This window comes from Culex pipiens, chromosome 1 (genome assembly GCF_016801865.2).
Source record: "Culex pipiens pallens isolate TS chromosome 1, TS_CPP_V2, whole genome shotgun sequence".
In the NCBI taxonomy this organism is placed as follows: Eukaryota; Metazoa; Arthropoda; class Insecta; order Diptera; family Culicidae; genus Culex; species Culex pipiens.
The window spans coordinates 137,031,780-137,048,957 of NC_068937.1; the positions used below are offsets into that span (position 1 = coordinate 137,031,780).

Below are 17,178 nucleotides of genomic sequence, written 5' to 3' on the forward strand. Positions count from 1 at the left end.
TGATGAAAATGGCCATTTTGGCAGGATTGGCCACACCCGGAGTGGCCATTGCCCTGAGGAAGGTTCTTCCGGGAGGACATTTACGGAACCATACAAATTTGGGCAATATGGGTATCAAAATTCATGGTTTTCGATACTGGTGATGAAAATGGCCATTTTGGCAGGATTGGCCACACCCGGAGTGGCCATTGCCCTGCGGAAGGTTCTTCCGGGAGGACATTTACGGAACCATACAAATTTGGGCAATATGGGTATCAAAATTCATGGTTTTCGATACTGGTGATGAAAATGGCCATTTTGGCAGGATTGGCCACACCCGGAGTGGCCAGTGCACTGCGGAAGGTTCTTCCGGGAGGACATTTACGGAACCATACAAATTTGGGCAATATGGGTATCAAAATTCATGGTTTTCGATACTGGTGATGAAAATGGCCATTTTGGCAGGATTGGCAACACCCGGAGTGGCCATTGCCCTGAGGAAGGTTCTTCCGGGAGGACATTTACGGAACCATACAAATTTGGGCAATATGGGTATCACAATTCATGGGTTTTGATACTGGTAATGAAAATGGCCATTTTGGCAGGATTGGCAACACCCGGAGTGGCCATTGCCCTGAGGAAGGTTCTTCCGGGAGGACATTTACGGAACCATACAAATTTGGGCAATATGGGTATCAAAATTCATGGTTTTTGATACTGGTGATGAAAATGGCCATTTTGGCAGGATTGGCCACACCCGGAGTGGCCATTGCCCTGCGGAAGGTTCTTCCGGGAGGACATTTACGGAACCATACAAATTTGGGCAATATGGGTATCAAAATTTATGGTTTTTGATACTGGTGATGAAAATGGCCATTTTGGCAGGATTGGCCACACCCGGAGTGGCCATTGCCCTGAGGAAGGTTCTTCCGGGAGGACATTTACGGAACCATACAAATTTGGGCAATATGGGTATCAAAATTCATGGTTTTCGATACTGGTGATGAAAATGGCCATTTTGGCAGGATTGGCCACACCCGGAGTGGCCATTGCCCTGCGGAAGGTTCTTCCGGGAGGACATTTACGGAACCATACAAATTTGGGCAATATGGGTATCACAATTCATGGTTTTTGATACTGGTAATGAAAATGGCCATTTTGGCAGGATTGGCCACACCCGGAGTGGCCATTGCCCTGCGGAAGGTTCTTCCGTGAGGACATTTACGGAACCATACAAATTTGGGCAATATGGGTATCAAAATTCTTGGTTTTCGATACTGGTGATGAAAATGGCCATTTTGGCAGGATTGGCCACACCCGGAGTGGCCATTGCACTGCGGAAGGTTCTTCCGGGAGGACATTTACGGAACCATACAAATTTGGGCAATATGGGTATCAAAATTCATGGTTTTCGATACTGGTGATGAAAATGGCCATTTTGGCAGAATTGGCCACACCCGGAGTGGCCATTGCCCTGCGGAAGGTTCTTCCGGGAGGACATTTACGGAACCATACAAATTTGGGCAATATGGGTATCACAATTCATGGGTTTTGATACTAGTGATGAAAATGGCCATTTTGGCAGGATTGGCCACACCCGGAGTGGCCATTGCCCTGCGGAAGGTTCTTCCGGGAGGACATTTACGGAACCATACAAATTTGGGCAATATGGGTATCAAAATTCATGGTTTTCGATACTGGTGATGAAAATGGCCATTTTGGCAGGATTGGCCACACCCGGAGTGGCCATTGCCCTGCGGAAGGTTCTTCCGGGAGGACATTTACGGAACCATACAAATTTGGGCAATATGGGTATCAAAATTCATGGTTTTCGATACTGGTGATGAAAATGGCCATTTTGGCAGGATTGGCCACACCCGGAGTGGCCATTGCACTGCGGAAGGTTCTTCCGGGAGGACATTTACGGAACCATACAAATTTGGGCAATATGGGTATCAAAATTCATGGTTTTCGATACTGGTGATGAAAATGGCCATTTTGGCAGAATTGGCCACACCCGGAGTGGCCATTGCCCTGCGGAAGGTTCTTCCGGGAGGACATTTACGGAACCATACAAATTTGGGCAATATGGGTATCACAATTCATGGTTTTTGATACTGGTGATGAAAATGGCCATTTTGGCAGGATTGGCAACACCCGGAGTGGCCATTGCCCTGAGGAAGGTTCTTCCGGGAGGACATTTACGGAACCATACAAATTTGGGCAATATGGGTATCAAAATTCATGGTTTTTGATACTGGTGATGAAAATGGCCATTTTGGCAGGATTGGCCACACCCGGAGTGGCCATTGCCCTGCGGAAGGTTCTTCCGTGAGGACATTTACGGAACCATACAAATTTGGGCAATATGGGTATCAAAATTTTTGGTTTTCGATACTGGTGATGAAAATGGCCATTTTGGCAGGATTGGCCACACCCGGAGTGGCCATTGCCCTGCGGAAGGTTGTTCCGGGAGGACATTTATGGAACCATACAAATTGGGGCAATATGGGTATCAAAATTCATGGTTTTCGATACTGGTGATGAAAATGGCCATTTTGGCAGAATTGGCCACACCCGGAGTGGCCATTGCCCTGCGGAAGGTTCTTCCGGGAGGACATTTACGGAACCATACAAATTTGGGCAATATGGGTATCACAATTCATGGTTTTTGATACTGGTAATGAAAATGGCCATTTTGGCAGAATTGGCCACACCCGGAGTGGCCATTGCCCTGCGGAAGGTTCTTCCGGGAGGACATTTACGGAACCATACAAATTTGGGCAATATGGGTATCACAATTCATGGTTTTTGATACTGGTGATGAAAATGGCCATTTTGGCAGGATTGGCAACACCCGGAGTGGCCATTGCCCTGAGGAAGGTTCTTCCGGGAGGACATTTACGGAACCATACAAATTTGGGCAATATGGGTATCAAAATTCATGGTTTTTGATACTGGTGATGAAAATGGCCATTTTGGCAGGATTGGCCACACCCGGAGTGGCCATTGCCCTGCGGAAGGTTCTTCCGTGAGGACATTTACGGAACCATACAAATTTGGGCAATATGGGTATCAAAATTTTTGGTTTTCGATACTGGTGATGAAAATGGCCATTTTGGCAGGATTGGCCACACCCGGAGTGGCCATTGCCCTGCGGAAGGTTCTTCCGGGAGGACATTTACGGAACCATACAAATTTGGGCAATATGGGTATCAAAATTCATGGTTTTCGATACTGGTGATGAAAATGGCCATTTTGGCAGGATTGGCCACACCCGGAGTGGCCATTGCACTGCGGAAGGTTCTTCCGGGAGGACATTTACGGAACCATACAAATTTGGGCAATATGGGTATCAAAATTCATGGTTTTCGATACTGGTGATGAAAATGGCCATTTTGGCAGAATTGGCCACACCCGGAGTGGCCATTGCCCTGCGGAAGGTTGTTCCGGGAGGACATTTATGGAACCATACAAATTGGGGCAATATGGGTATCAAAATTCATGGTTTTCGATACTGGTGATGAAAATGGCCATTTTGGCAGAATTGGCCACACCCGGAGTGGCCATTGCCCTGCGGAAGGTTCTTCCGGGAGGACATTTACGGAACCATACAAATTTGGGCAATATGGGTATCACAATTCATGGGTTTTGATACTAGTAATAAAAATGGCCATTTTGGCAGAATTGGCCACACCCGGAGTGGCCATTGCCCTGCGGAAGGTTCTTCCGGGAGGACATTTACGGAACCATACAAATTTGGGCAATATGGGTATCACAATTCATGGTTTTTGATACTGGTGATGAAAATGGCCATTTTGGCAGGATTGGCAACACCCGGAGTGGCCATTGCCCTGAGGAAGGTTCTTCCGGGAGGACATTTACGGAACCATACAAATTTGGGCAATATGGGTATCAAAATTCATGGTTTTTGATACTGGTGATGAAAATGGCCATTTTGGCAGGATTGGCCACACCCGGAGTGGCCATTGCCCTGCGGAAGGTTCTTCCGTGAGGACATTTACGGAACCATACAAATTTGGGCAATATGGGTATCAAAATTTTTGGTTTTCGATACTGGTGATGAAAATGGCCATTTTGGCAGGATTGGCCACACCCGGAGTGGCCATTGCCCTGCGGAAGGTTCTTCCGGGAGGACATTTACGGAACCATACAAATTTGGGCAATATGGGTATCAAAATTCATGGTTTTCGATACTGGTGATGAAAATGGCCATTTTGGCAGGATTGGCCACACCCGGAGTGGCCATTGCACTGCGGAAGGTTCTTCCGGGAGGACATTTACGGAACCATACAAATTTGGGCAATATGGGTATCAAAATTCATGGTTTTCGATACTGGTGATGAAAATGGCCATTTTGGCAGAATTGGCCACACCCGGAGTGGCCATTGCCCTGCGGAAGGTTCTTCCGGGAGGACATTTACGGAACCATACAAATTTGGGCAATATGGGTATCAAAATTCATGGTTTTTGATACTGGTGATGAAAATGGCCATTTTGGCAGGATTGGCAACACCCGGAGTGGCCATTGCCCTGAGGAAGGTTCTTCCGGGAGGACATTTACGGAACCATACAAATTTGGGCAATATGGGTATCACAATTCATGGGTTTTGATACTAGTAATAAAAATGGCCATTTTGGCAGGATTGGCCACACCCGGAGTGGCCATTGCCCTGAGGGAAGGTTCTACCGGGAGGACATTTACGGAACCATATAAATTGGGGCAAAATGGGCATCAAAATTCATGGTTTTTGAAACTGGAAATGAAATTTTGAAAATGGCCATTTTTACAGGATTGGTCACACCTGGAGTGGCTATTGCCCTGGGGGAAGGTTCTGAAGAAGTTCCTACCGGACAACCACTTCGGGTGTGGCCAATCCAGTCAAAATTGACATTTACCAGTATCAAAAACAATGAATTACCAGAATGAATTGAATTGCATTACCAGTATCAAAAACAATGAATTTTGATACCCATATTGTCCCAATTTGTATGGTTCCATAAATGTCCTCCCGGAAGAACCTTCCCTCAGGGCAATGGCCACTCCGGGTTTGGCCAATCCTGTCAAAATGGCCATTTTCTTTACCATTATCAAAAACCATGAATTTTGATACCCATATTGCCCCAATTTGTATGGTTCCATAAATGTCCTCCCGGGAGAACCTTTCCCAGGGCACTGGCCACTCCGGGTGTGGCCAATCCTGCCAAAATGGCCATTTTCATTACCAGTATCAATTTTGGATTTGGTTTTCGGCTTTCAGTCATTTAGCAGTGAAAACAATGTATTGTTTCAATTTCCGACGTTTCGGCAAATTTATTGCCTTTTTCAAGGATTCTAAAAAATATTTGTTTGTTTTTAACTATTAGTGCTTGTTTTAGGTGGGAAAATACTGTTGGTTACTTACAAAAACGGTTTGTTTTCTTGTTATTTTTGGAGTTTTGGGTAAATTGATAACTGTCTTTTGTTGTTGTTCCTCAGTCTTAGTTGGCTGTAATTTTAAGGGTTTTCACAAGGGGGGGGGGGGGAGGGGGGGTGTTAAAATTGAGCAACGTTTCAAGTGGTTCTAAGGGCACTTACTGCATAGCAGCACATATTATGCTGGTAGCTGCTGGTTTCGGTTTCGAAAAAACTTTTTGTGTTGCACTATCCACGAAACGGTCAATTTCAATCGAACGGAGCTTAATGGCGGTTTGTTCACCAAAAAGCGTCAAAGGCATGGCTAGAATTTGGGTCATTTTGTGTACTAAATGTGGGTCAAATGTGGGAGAAGGGAGGGTATACTATTCTTGTTCTGTTTCACCCGGTGTTACTGTGTTGGGTTTTCTGTGTTTATAGTTTTTAGTTTTAAGTGTGTGTAGTAACCCTGCGTAGATAATACTCAGGCCCTCTGTATCTGTACGTTTGTTTACGGTATGGTTATTGTTCGTGATATGGCACATCTCTAGGATTGGTAGAGCTGTACCACGGTTGTGTTGGTCTAAGATTCTTACTTTTTTCGTGTCGAAAGAATGTTGTTTTGCGATGCTGTGCTCGAGCAAAGCTGTTTTCTGCCTCAGCTCGGCTATCTTGTAGTCGTCAGTGGTGTGTCCCGCCTGTAGCAGCTCGTCCAACCGTTTTATGTCGCATCTGTGGCTCGACATCCTCGTTTTCAGCTGCGTTGTTGTCATCCCGATGTACGAACTCTCACATTCGTTGCATGGGATAGCATAGATGACGTTGGTGTGGTTCTCGGTGGGCACCTTGTCCTTCATGTTGCTGAAGAAGCTTGAGCCCACAGTGTTGGTGTTGCGGAAAGCTAACCGTAACTCCGGGTAGTCCTGCTTGAGTGTTTTGGCTATAGTTTGTGACAAGGTTGGGATGTTTGGTATGGATCGGTAGCAGATGTTTGTCTGCTGGTGGCTCGGTTCGGCTTGTTGCGTTTGTTGTTGTTGTTGGTTGCCGTTGCTGGAACGGTTACATAGCTGGCAGTTGATGAGTCGACGCCGAAGGGGTTTTGGGTAATGATTGATTTCTAGCTCCCTGTCCACGATCTTCATTTTTTCCCGAGTGTTTAAGTTGGTAGACAGTTTGTCTACACGTTGTATGAAGTTCATAGCTGTATTGACCTTCTGGCTCGTGGTGTGGCAGGAGAAGAAGTCCAGAAAACGACCACTCGAAATTGGCTTTCGGTACCATTCCGTCCGGATCTGTTGGGCTTCGGTGCGGACCAATACCATGTCCAGATACGGCAGTCTCCTGTTTTCTTCTAGCTCGTAGGTGAATTGGATGTGTTGGCTGTAGCTATTGAATGAGTCTTGGACGTGTTTCAACTTGTTCAGGGGAAGCGCTACGATCAGGTCGTCGACGTACTTCTTGAGCACTGGTGGTTGGAAATCGAGCTTTTTGACGACGGCGTGCATCAGATTCTCCATGACGAGATCGGCTAGTGGGGACGACAGGGGGTTACCCATGGCAGTTCCAAAAATTTGTGAATAGAACTTTCCCTCGAATGTGAAGTAGCATGATTTCATGATGAACTCGATGATTTCCAACATGATTTCCAGGTTTATGTTGGTGTGTTTCTGTATGTCACTCCAGTTGAACGTGATATCGCGTCGAACAAGTTCGAAGGGAATGCACGTGAAGAGAGAAACAACGTCCAGGGATACCAACACATAGTCAGCTGGGAGGGTGATGCCGTTGATGTAGTCACAGAAGCTGTAGGAGTCCCTTATGTTGTAGGTGCTTTGCAGTGAGCTCTGCAGTATCTGTCCAACGAACTTTGAGAGAGTGTAGGTGGGTGCTGTCATGTTTGGAACTACTGGTCGTAGTGGTAATCCAGCTTTGTGAGCTTTGGGTTGCCCGTAGATTCTTGGGCACAAAGCTTTTCTGGACATTAGCTCATTCTCTAACCGATCGTTTATGGCATCTAGTCGTTTCAAACGCTTAACAATCTCGTTGTTCTTGCTTGTATCCAGAGCAAGAACAACGAGATTGTTAAGCGTTTGAAACGACTAGATGCCATAAACGATCGGTTAGAGAATGAGCTAATGTCCAGAAAAGCTTTGTGCCCAAGAATCTACGGGCAACCCAAAGCTCACAAAGCTGGATTACCACTACGACCAGTAGTTCCAAACATGACAGCACCCACCTACACTCTCTCAAAGTTCGTTGGACAGATACTGCAGAGCTCACTGCAAAGCACCTACAACATAAGGGACTCCTACAGCTTCTGTGACTACATCAACGGCATCACCCTCCCAGCTGACTATGTGTTGGTATCCCTGGACGTTGTTTCTCTCTTCACGTGCATTCCCTTCGAACTTGTTCGACGCGATATCACGTTCAACTGGAGTGACATACAGAAACACACCAACATAAACCTGGAAATCATGTTGGAAATCATCGAGTTCATCATGAAATCATGCTACTTCACATTCGAGGGAAAGTTCTATTCACAAATTTTTGGAACTGCCATGGGTAACCCCCTGTCGTCCCCACTAGCCGATCTCGTCATGGAGAATCTGATGCACGCCGTCGTCAAAAAGCTCGATTTCCAACCACCAGTGCTCAAGAAGTACGTCGACGACCTGATCGTAGCGCTTCCCCTGAACAAGTTGAAACACGTCCAAGACTCATTCAATAGCTACAGCCAACACATCCAATTCACCTACGAGCTAGAAGAAAACAGGAGACTGCCGTATCTGGACATGGTATTGGTCCGCACCGAAGCCCAACAGATCCGGACGGAATGGTACCGAAAGCCAATTTCGAGTGGTCGTTTTCTGGACTTCTTCTCCTGCCACACCACGAGCCAGAAGGTCAATACAGCTATGAACTTCATACAACGTGTAGACAAACTGTCTACCAACTTAAACACTCGGGAAAAAATGAAGATCGTGGACAGGGAGCTAGAAATCAATCATTACCCAAAACCCCTTCGGCGTCGACTCATCAACTGCCAGCTATGTAACCGTTCCAGCAACGGCAACCAACAACAACAACAAACGCAACAAGCCGAACCGAGCCACCAGCAGACAAACATCTGCTACCGATCCATACCAAACATCCCAACCTTGTCACAAACTATAGCCAAAACACTCAAGCAGGACTACCCGGAGTTACGGTTAGCTTTCCGCAACACCAACACTGTGGGCTCAAGCTTCTTCAGCAACATGAAGGACAAGGTGCCCACCGAGAACCACACCAACGTCATCTATGCTATCCCATGCAACGAATGTGAGAGTTCGTACATCGGGATGACAACAACGCAGCTGAAAACGAGGATGTCGAGCCACAGATGCGACATAAAACGGTTGGACGAGCTGCTACAGGCGGGACACACCACTGACGACTACAAGATAGCCGAGCTGAGGCAGAAAACAGCTTTGCTCGAGCACAGCATCGCAAAACAACATTCTTTCGACACGAAAAAAGTAAGAATCTTAGACCAACACAACCGTGGTACAGCTCTACCAATCCTAGAGATGTGCCATATCACGAACAATAACCATACCGTAAACAAACGTACAGATACAGAGGGCCTGAGTATTATCTACGCAGGGTTACTACACACACTTAAAACTAAAAACTATAAACACAGAAAACCCAACACAGTAACACCGGGTGAAACAGAACAAGAATAGTATACCCTCCCTTCTCCCACATTTGACCCACATTTAGTACACAAAATGACCCAAATTCTAGCCATGCCTTTGACGCTTTTTGGTGAACAAACCGCCATTAAGCTCCGTTCGATTGAAATTGACCGTTTCGTGGATAGTGCAACACAAAAAGTTTTTTCGAAACCGAAACCAGCAGCTACCAGCATAATATGTGCTGCTATGCAGTAAGTGCCCTTAGAACCACTTGAAACGTTGCTCAATTTTAACACCCCCCCTCCCCCCCCCCCCCTTGTGAAAACCCTTAAAATTACAGCCAACTAAGACTGAGGAACAACAACAAAAGACAGTTATCAATTTACCCAAAACTCCAAAAATAACAAGAAAACAAACCGTTTTTGTAAGTAACCAACAGTATTTTCCCACCTAAAACAAGCACTAATAGTTAAAAACAAACAAATATTTTTTAGAATCCTTGAAAAAGGCAATAAATTTGCCGAAACGTCGGAAATTGAAACAATACATTGTTTTCACTGCTAAATGACTGAAAGCCGAAAACCAAATCCAAAATTGTAGAGTAACAGTCGAGAGCATAACTACTGAAAATTACCAGTATCAAAAACCATGAATTTTGATTCCCATATTGCTCCAATTTGTATGGTTCCGTAAATGTCCTCCCGGAAGAACCTTCCCTCAGGGCAATGGCCACTCCGGGTTTGGCCAATCCTGCCAAAATGGCCATTTTCTTTACCATTATCAAAAACCATGAATTTTGATACCAATATTGCCCCAATTTGTATGGTTCCATAAATGTCCTCCCGGGAGAACCTTTCCCAGGGCACTGGCCACTCCGGGTGTGGCCAATCCTGTCAAAATGGCCATTTTTATTACTAGTATCAAAAACCATGAATTTTGATACCCATATTGCCCCAATTTGTATGGTTCCGTAAATGTCCTCCTGGAAGAACCTTCACTCAGGGTCATGGCCACTCCGGGTGTGGCCAATATCCTAAAAGTTTGGTTCCAACCCCATTGCCCCAAATCATTCTGGTTTTCGGGTGACCGTCTTATTAATCTTCATTAGAACAGAATTCCTCCCAAGTTGGTGCACAACCTGTGTCTTTCCATGTGTGCATGTGTGTGTGTGTGAGCAATAAAATTACCACCGTCGATCCGTCTCTGACGGATTTTCAGTCAAAACTAAAATTTCAGAGGCTATCTGTTAGCTTATATAGTTCGCATGAAATGCGGCAACATGGCGCAAATTTTGCCTCGTCTCCTGTTTTCTTGGAACTGTCACGCGAGAATGTTGCACCACTGTTGCCACATTTCATGCGAACTATATAAGCTAACAGATAGCCTCAGAAAATTTCAGTGCCTATTAAGGTTTCATCAAAGACGGATCCACGGTGGTAATTTATTGCTCACACACACACACATGCACACATGGAAAGACACAGGTTGTGCACCAACTTGGGAGGAATTCTGTTCTAATGAAGATTAATAAGACGGTCACCCGAAAACCAGAATGCTTTGGGGCAATGGGGTTGGGACCAAACTGGTAGGATATTGGCCACACCCGGAGTGGCCATTGCCCTGGAGAAGGTTCTTCCGGGAGGACATTCACGGAACCATACAAATTTGGGCAATATGGGTATCAAAATTCATGGTTTTTGATACTGGTGATGAAAATGGCCATTTTGGCAGGATTGCCATTGCCCTGAGTGGCCATTGCCCTGAGGGCCACACCCGGTTCTACCGGGGACATTTATCGAACCATACGACTTGGGGCAATATGGGTATCAAAATTCATGGTTTTTGATACTGGTGATGAAAATGGCCATTTTGGCAGGATTGGCCACACCCGGAGTGGCCATTGCCCTGCGGAAGGTTCTTCCGGGAGGACATTTACGGAACCATACAAATTTGAGCAATATGGGTATCAAAATTCATAGGTTTTCATACTGGTGATGAAAATGGCCATTTTGACAGGATTGGCCACACCCGGAGTGGCCATTGCCCTGAGGGAAGGTTCTACCGGGAGTACATTTTCGGAGCCATACAAATTTGGGCAATATGGGTATCACAATTCATGGGTTTTGATACTAGTAATAAAAATGGCCATTTTGGCAGGATTGGCCACATGCCTTGGGAAAGGTTCTCCAGGGAGGACATTTATGGAACCATACAAATTGGGGCAATATGGGTATCAAAATTCATGGTTTTTGATACTGGTAATGAAAATGGCCATTTTGACAGGATTGGCCACACCTGGAGTGGCCATTGCCCTGAGGGAAGGTTCTCCCGGGAGGACATTTATGGAACCATACAAATTTGGGCAATATGGGTATCAAAATTCATGGTTTTTGATACTGGTGATGAAAATGGCCATTTTGGCAGGATTGGCCACACCCGGAGTGGCCATTGCCCTGCGGAAGGTTCTTCCGGGAGGACATTTACGGAACCATACAAATTTGGGCAATATGGGTATCAAACTTCATGGTTTTTGATACTGGTGATGAAAATGGCCATTTTGGCAGAATTGGCCACACCCGGAGTGGCCATTGCCCTGAGGGAAGGTTCTCCCGGGAGGACATTTATGGAACCATACAAATTGGGGCAATATGGGTATCAAAATTCATGGTTTTTGATAATGGTAAAGAAAATGGCCATTTTGACAGGATTGGCCAAACCCGGAGTTTTCCGAACCATACTTGATTTGGCGATATTTTCGTTTTTTGGTAATTTATTTCCACAGAGGTGCCAGTTATTGAAAACATTAAATTAGAATTAATTATTTATGATTAAATAAATCGGCAAAGAATTTAAAATATATATAAAAATGGATTTACTTTTTAGAGTTTTGTACAAAGTTCTTTGTCATATTGGTCATGTAGAACATAACCACCTGCACCTTTTTTTGTTAAATTTTCTCAATACACCAATATTTTTAAAAGAAAAAAACATCATGAAATTCATTGAAACATCATTTTGATCCAAATCTCTTTTACCAAAAAACACTTTTTTCGTTGTTAAGCACCTTTATTGAAATATTTTACAAAAAATTAAAAAGCATTAAAAAAAGTATATCTTATCAGTGTCAATTTGTTTTCCTTCGAATTACTCCGATTTTTTTAAAACTATTGATGTTTATGAAAGAATATGTTTTTTTTTGCTTCTTGATTTCATGTCTCATTTACAATCATTTACATTTTAATGTATAAAAAAATTGCAGCATTTTCAGTATGATTAATTTGCTTTTAAAAGCTTTTTTTTCAATCCAACTTTTACAACTGAAAAGTTGTCCTGAAAAAAATAACATAATTTAGCTCAATAATTTATTAAAATATCAATTTGATTCAAGTTCCCCAGAAAAGAAAAACTTCAATTCGAAGTACACAGTGTAAAAACTGTAAGAATTTAAATTTTGTGTCTTTTTGTTCATTTTTAGACAACAATCCAGTTTTTTGATATAACGTCATGATTCGAAATCCGGACACTTAGTAGCATATCATTTTTGTTATAGCTGACAAAAAATCATGCAATAAGTGGGAAATATAGAAATATCATAAGGATGTAGTATAAACAATCAGTTTCAAGAAAATGCATGCAAAATATGTCTTTTCTAACAATTTTTCATCAGAATTTTAATATTAAAATGACTTGTTTTGCTTCGAATTCCGGACACTGATAAAAGCTGATTCGAAATCCGGACACTTTTGCTTCGAATGGCATTCTTTAGGTCTCAAATAAGCTATTAACATCAAAACAATTGAAAGTTCATATAAAAATTTGCTAGAATTTAAGGAAATCGAACTCATAAATTTCTGCTTTGCCTTCCCGGTGCTTTGAACGCCTATGAAATATTTCAAATGAAATGTTTCACATTTTTGGTAAACTTAGAATTTTATTGTTTTTAATTGTTTTGGCATTAACTACAGCGTTCAAACTAACTTTAAATGGAAGTTGATGTTAGAATTCATTATATAACACAGTTTTAACATTCATAATATGAACTTATATCCAAATAATTGATAAAACAAGATGAAGTGTCCGGGTTTCGAAGCGTCCGGGAATTCGAATCATGACGTTATTTTAGATTTTTACAAAATTAAAAATGTATGTTTTCTTGCGCCATTTTTCATTTAAATCAATGATTCTGAGAATATCAATATAGAAATGATAAGAATTGAGTTCAAACATATAAAATGTTTCTATTGCAAAACAAAAAAAGACAAAATAAAAAAATGTTGAATTAGCAAATTTGATTGCATAAGCCAAAAAAATAAAAATATATGTTCCTAATTGAGTTTTTGTTATATTATGTGAATATTTGATGTAAATATTTTTATTTGAATTTAGACAATTAATTTATTTATTGAATATTTCATGAACAGCCTTTGAGGGTCAGCCAAAGAACAATTTTGAAAAGCCGTGCCGGTTCCGGCCCGCGAGCAGGGCTTTGGGCAGGCCTGCTTTAGATGATCGAGGCTTCGAATCAACGAGTTAGGGCTGTAATGTCAACATGGTCTTATTACAAACAAAACCAAAGCTTAAAAATGTTAACAAAAAACGATAATTAAGAAGAGCACAATGCACAATTTATAAATTAAACTAAATCTTTTGGATGAAAAATTTTGGATAAGGAGATGTTATACAAATTGAAGAAAGATTTTCATTCCCATGATACCAATTTCATTCAATCCAAAATGTTTTTTTTTGATTTACTGTTAATTTAAGCTTTTTTATTTTTTCTTTTCAAAGTTTCTAGAGTTGGAAATAAAATTTATTACGTTTCAAATATAGTTGAAACCATCTAGATTTCATCACTTTGCTCTCATTGGATGGAACCATGCCTTCCAAAATAATCAAACCATTTTGAAGTTTCAACCTCCATCAGACCACCATCCAAATCGCTCATTCAATCCCAGTGTGACCACACCCACACTGACCCGCCGCACCATTCAAACAGAGAGAAAGAGAACGGCAATTCCACGCCTACTACTCTGGTCCGTGTCATCATCGTCGTACACACACACACACACAGCACAACCAACCAAAGCCCAGAACCTGCCAATAGTCAGTCATTCAACCAAGCCTCACTTGATCCCGGCGGCTGACCTGACCGACCCGGAGACCAGACCGGCCTTCTTCATGGCCTACTGTTCGGCCGATGTTCATTAGAGATAACATCGGTTTTTGTGTCTTCTTTCTTTTTTGTTGCTGTTGAGTCTCGTTAAAACTGAACGCACAAACACACAAGCGCGCTGGCTGAGCGGCTCAGCCGCGATTGGCATGTTCATTTCGCGCTTTGTTGTTGTCTTCTTCGTTTGACAGATCGCTGATTTTCGGTGGCCATGTTACGTTTTTTTTCGGTTTGTTGTTTTCGCGGTGAGGTAAGTGGTGATTTTTTGTTGGTTTTAAGTTAATTTGAAAATGATTTTGGTTTCTTGAAATTAAATTCATTCACGTCGAAAAAACGGGGAGGAGCTTCCGCTGGCGAAGCACTAACGAACTAGCTCAGCGAACATAACAAAAAGATAAACAAACTATTCTGGAACTTTCTTTCTCTTTCTCTCTTTTTCTCTCTCTCATGTTTCACGAAACGGCGTTGATGACGAACTTTAAATCTCACTCACGAAACAAAAACAAATGAATTCGAAAAAAATATCTCACAGAAATGTCATCCTCGTACCACTGGCACTTGCCCCCGGCCAGCAACGGTGGCAACGTCGTCAAGCTGCCCTGGAAGACGTCGACGATGACGACGACGACGGCGGCCACGACGGTGCGACACCACGGTTCTAATGAGAACTTAGGTAAATATTTGAATTCAAATTTTCTAATTAAGTGAAGTGCCTGCCTGCCGACGTCGCTCCAACTCTGGCAGATCCAAGTTGGCGGGAAGAAGGGGAAACGGGATTCAAAAGTAGGGTTGCTGACATTTTTTCCGAAAGAAGTGGAATTAAGGAAATGGTTATTGAGAAAATTTAAAGTCACTTAAATATTCATGACAGTCGCAGATGGAATGAATTTAAAGTTCTTTATTTTGTTTCTGAAATTCAGCGAAAAAAAAATTTGAAGCCAGTGAGATTTGATTGCGCGCCTACTTTGATCGCCACTTTGGTCCTGTCACTTTACCACTTGAGCTAAAGCATTAAAACTGCGATTCAAGAGTAATTTGCTCACAAATCGAGAGCAAAATGATTTTCAATCTTTCAAGAGAGTTTCGTTCGCTCTCTTTTTCACAGACACCCCTAATCCTCGCCGAAAGAACAACTTTCATCAACTAGCTACTTAAAGGTGTAGTAGTAGTTGATCCCCACCCTAAAACTAGAACTGAGAGGTTAAATCTCAGTTCGCGAGCTCGCGCGTCAGAGCAAACTTCCCCCAGTTTTTGCGAGGAGGAGAAAGATGGAAATGAATTTTAACCCCTTTCTTTTTATGCGCTTCGCAAAGGCGGGATTTTTTTAATTTGCCAACCCCTTCCCCAAACCTCCACCCCTCTCGCTGTCACAATTTGAGCAAAGTGGTGCTGAATATTTAAGCAACATTTCTCGTCTTGTCTTGTGACTTTTCTGCTCCTCGGGCAAACCAAGAGTGGGATGGTATCAATATGGTTATTTGCATTCGACGACTCGGTCCCGGCTCGTTGGCAGTCGATGCAACCATGAAATTGAGGCTCCTGGAGGGGGTGGGTGTAATTAAATGTATCTTTTATTAGAATTGGCGCGAAGTGGGATGGTAGCATGGTGGCGAAACTCATTACAATATTTCTTGTGGCATAATTTCTTGACATACCAGCAGAAGATTCGTTTCGTTCAGTGAAATGACTTGCAAATAGAGCGACGTTTATGGAGCCGGGAATAATGAGAATCGTGTTGATGGAACGATGTGATAGTGGGTTTTTCCCTTTGTAATTCAGGAAGAGCAGGGAATTAATGTTGATTTGAATGTTAATTAAACGTTTACTTTAATAATCTGAAGAAAGAAGGGTTTACAAAATTTCTATTTGAATAATTATTCAATTCCTAAAAAACCTTTTAACTTCTTAAAAAAATACGAATAAAATTTTAAGAAAATCTGGCAACCCTGTCTAACAAAATGATCACTTATGTGAAATTATCAGAATTATATCGAGCAGAAAGTATTCATACGTTAATACAAATTACAACTAAACTCTTCATAATATTCATTGACAGATTAAAAAATCCAACCTTTCCACAAAAAAAAATATTATTTTGGCAACCCTGCAACTTTTAGGGTTTTGCTTTAACTGTTTAGATTTCACATTTTTGATTAAAATCTCTTCATTTGATTGTATTGTTAGGAACGTTTCTTGAATCCGTTTTGAAAAGTTAGAAAATTTGTAACTTTCAAAGTATGGCAACCTTGTCACAAGATTTATGCTAAATGCTAAATGAATGCAACTTTTCAGGAATTATTCTAATAAATTTTGATAATGAGTTGTTAAGCTCTTAGGAAGGGTTGCCAAATCATTTTTTTTTACAGATTCTACAGATTTTTGAGAATCGGGTTACACAAAAAAAAAACAATTTTAAATCATAAAGATTTACAAAAATCCTGGCAATTCTGAAAAAACAGAAATAATTATAACTTCCCATCACGCAATAAATTTTCTTAATTTCTTTCCGAATAATCTTTTTTTATTGTTAAAATGTCTTTCTAAAAAAAACATTAGAAAAATCATGAGATTCGAAAAGTGTGACATTGCGTGTTATAAGTATAGGAAAAGCGTGACAAAGGAGGGGGGGGGAGGGGGGGGGGGTAAATTTTGACTGATTTTAGCGTGACGTACTTTATGGATGAAGCCTTATGAACATTTTGGTACGGAGAGGGATGGGTTTACAAATCTAAATTAATATTGCTTCCAAGATCGTTATAACTGTCATTATTGGTTGTTTAATTAGAAGTAATTAAATCAACTCTTTCAGGCAAAAAAAAAATGTGAAAATATATAAACTTTCATCTTTTTTTTCTAAATGATGCATAATAATCATATTTCGATTCGCCCCTCTGTACTTAGTCCTATAATAATAAAATTTTAAGATTTTA

General features: G+C 42.0%; 1 protein-coding gene across 4 annotated transcripts in view; it reads left to right on the forward strand.

The window, feature by feature from the left end:
- The window catches only part of LOC120422115 (cytotoxic granule associated RNA binding protein TIA1-like), a 610,909-nt gene that overhangs the window by 321,181 nt on the left and 272,550 nt on the right, over nucleotides 1–17,178 (forward strand). Inside the window, exon 2 of one of the 4 annotated variants that reach the window (XM_052711636.1) lies at nucleotides 14,781–14,921. The exons of the other annotated variants lie outside the window; for them this stretch is intronic. Within the exon in view, the coding sequence (XP_052567596.1) occupies nucleotides 14,781–14,921 (141 nt within the window). The remainder of the gene's footprint in view (nucleotides 1–14,780; nucleotides 14,922–17,178) is intronic. 4 annotated transcript variants of the gene reach the window in all.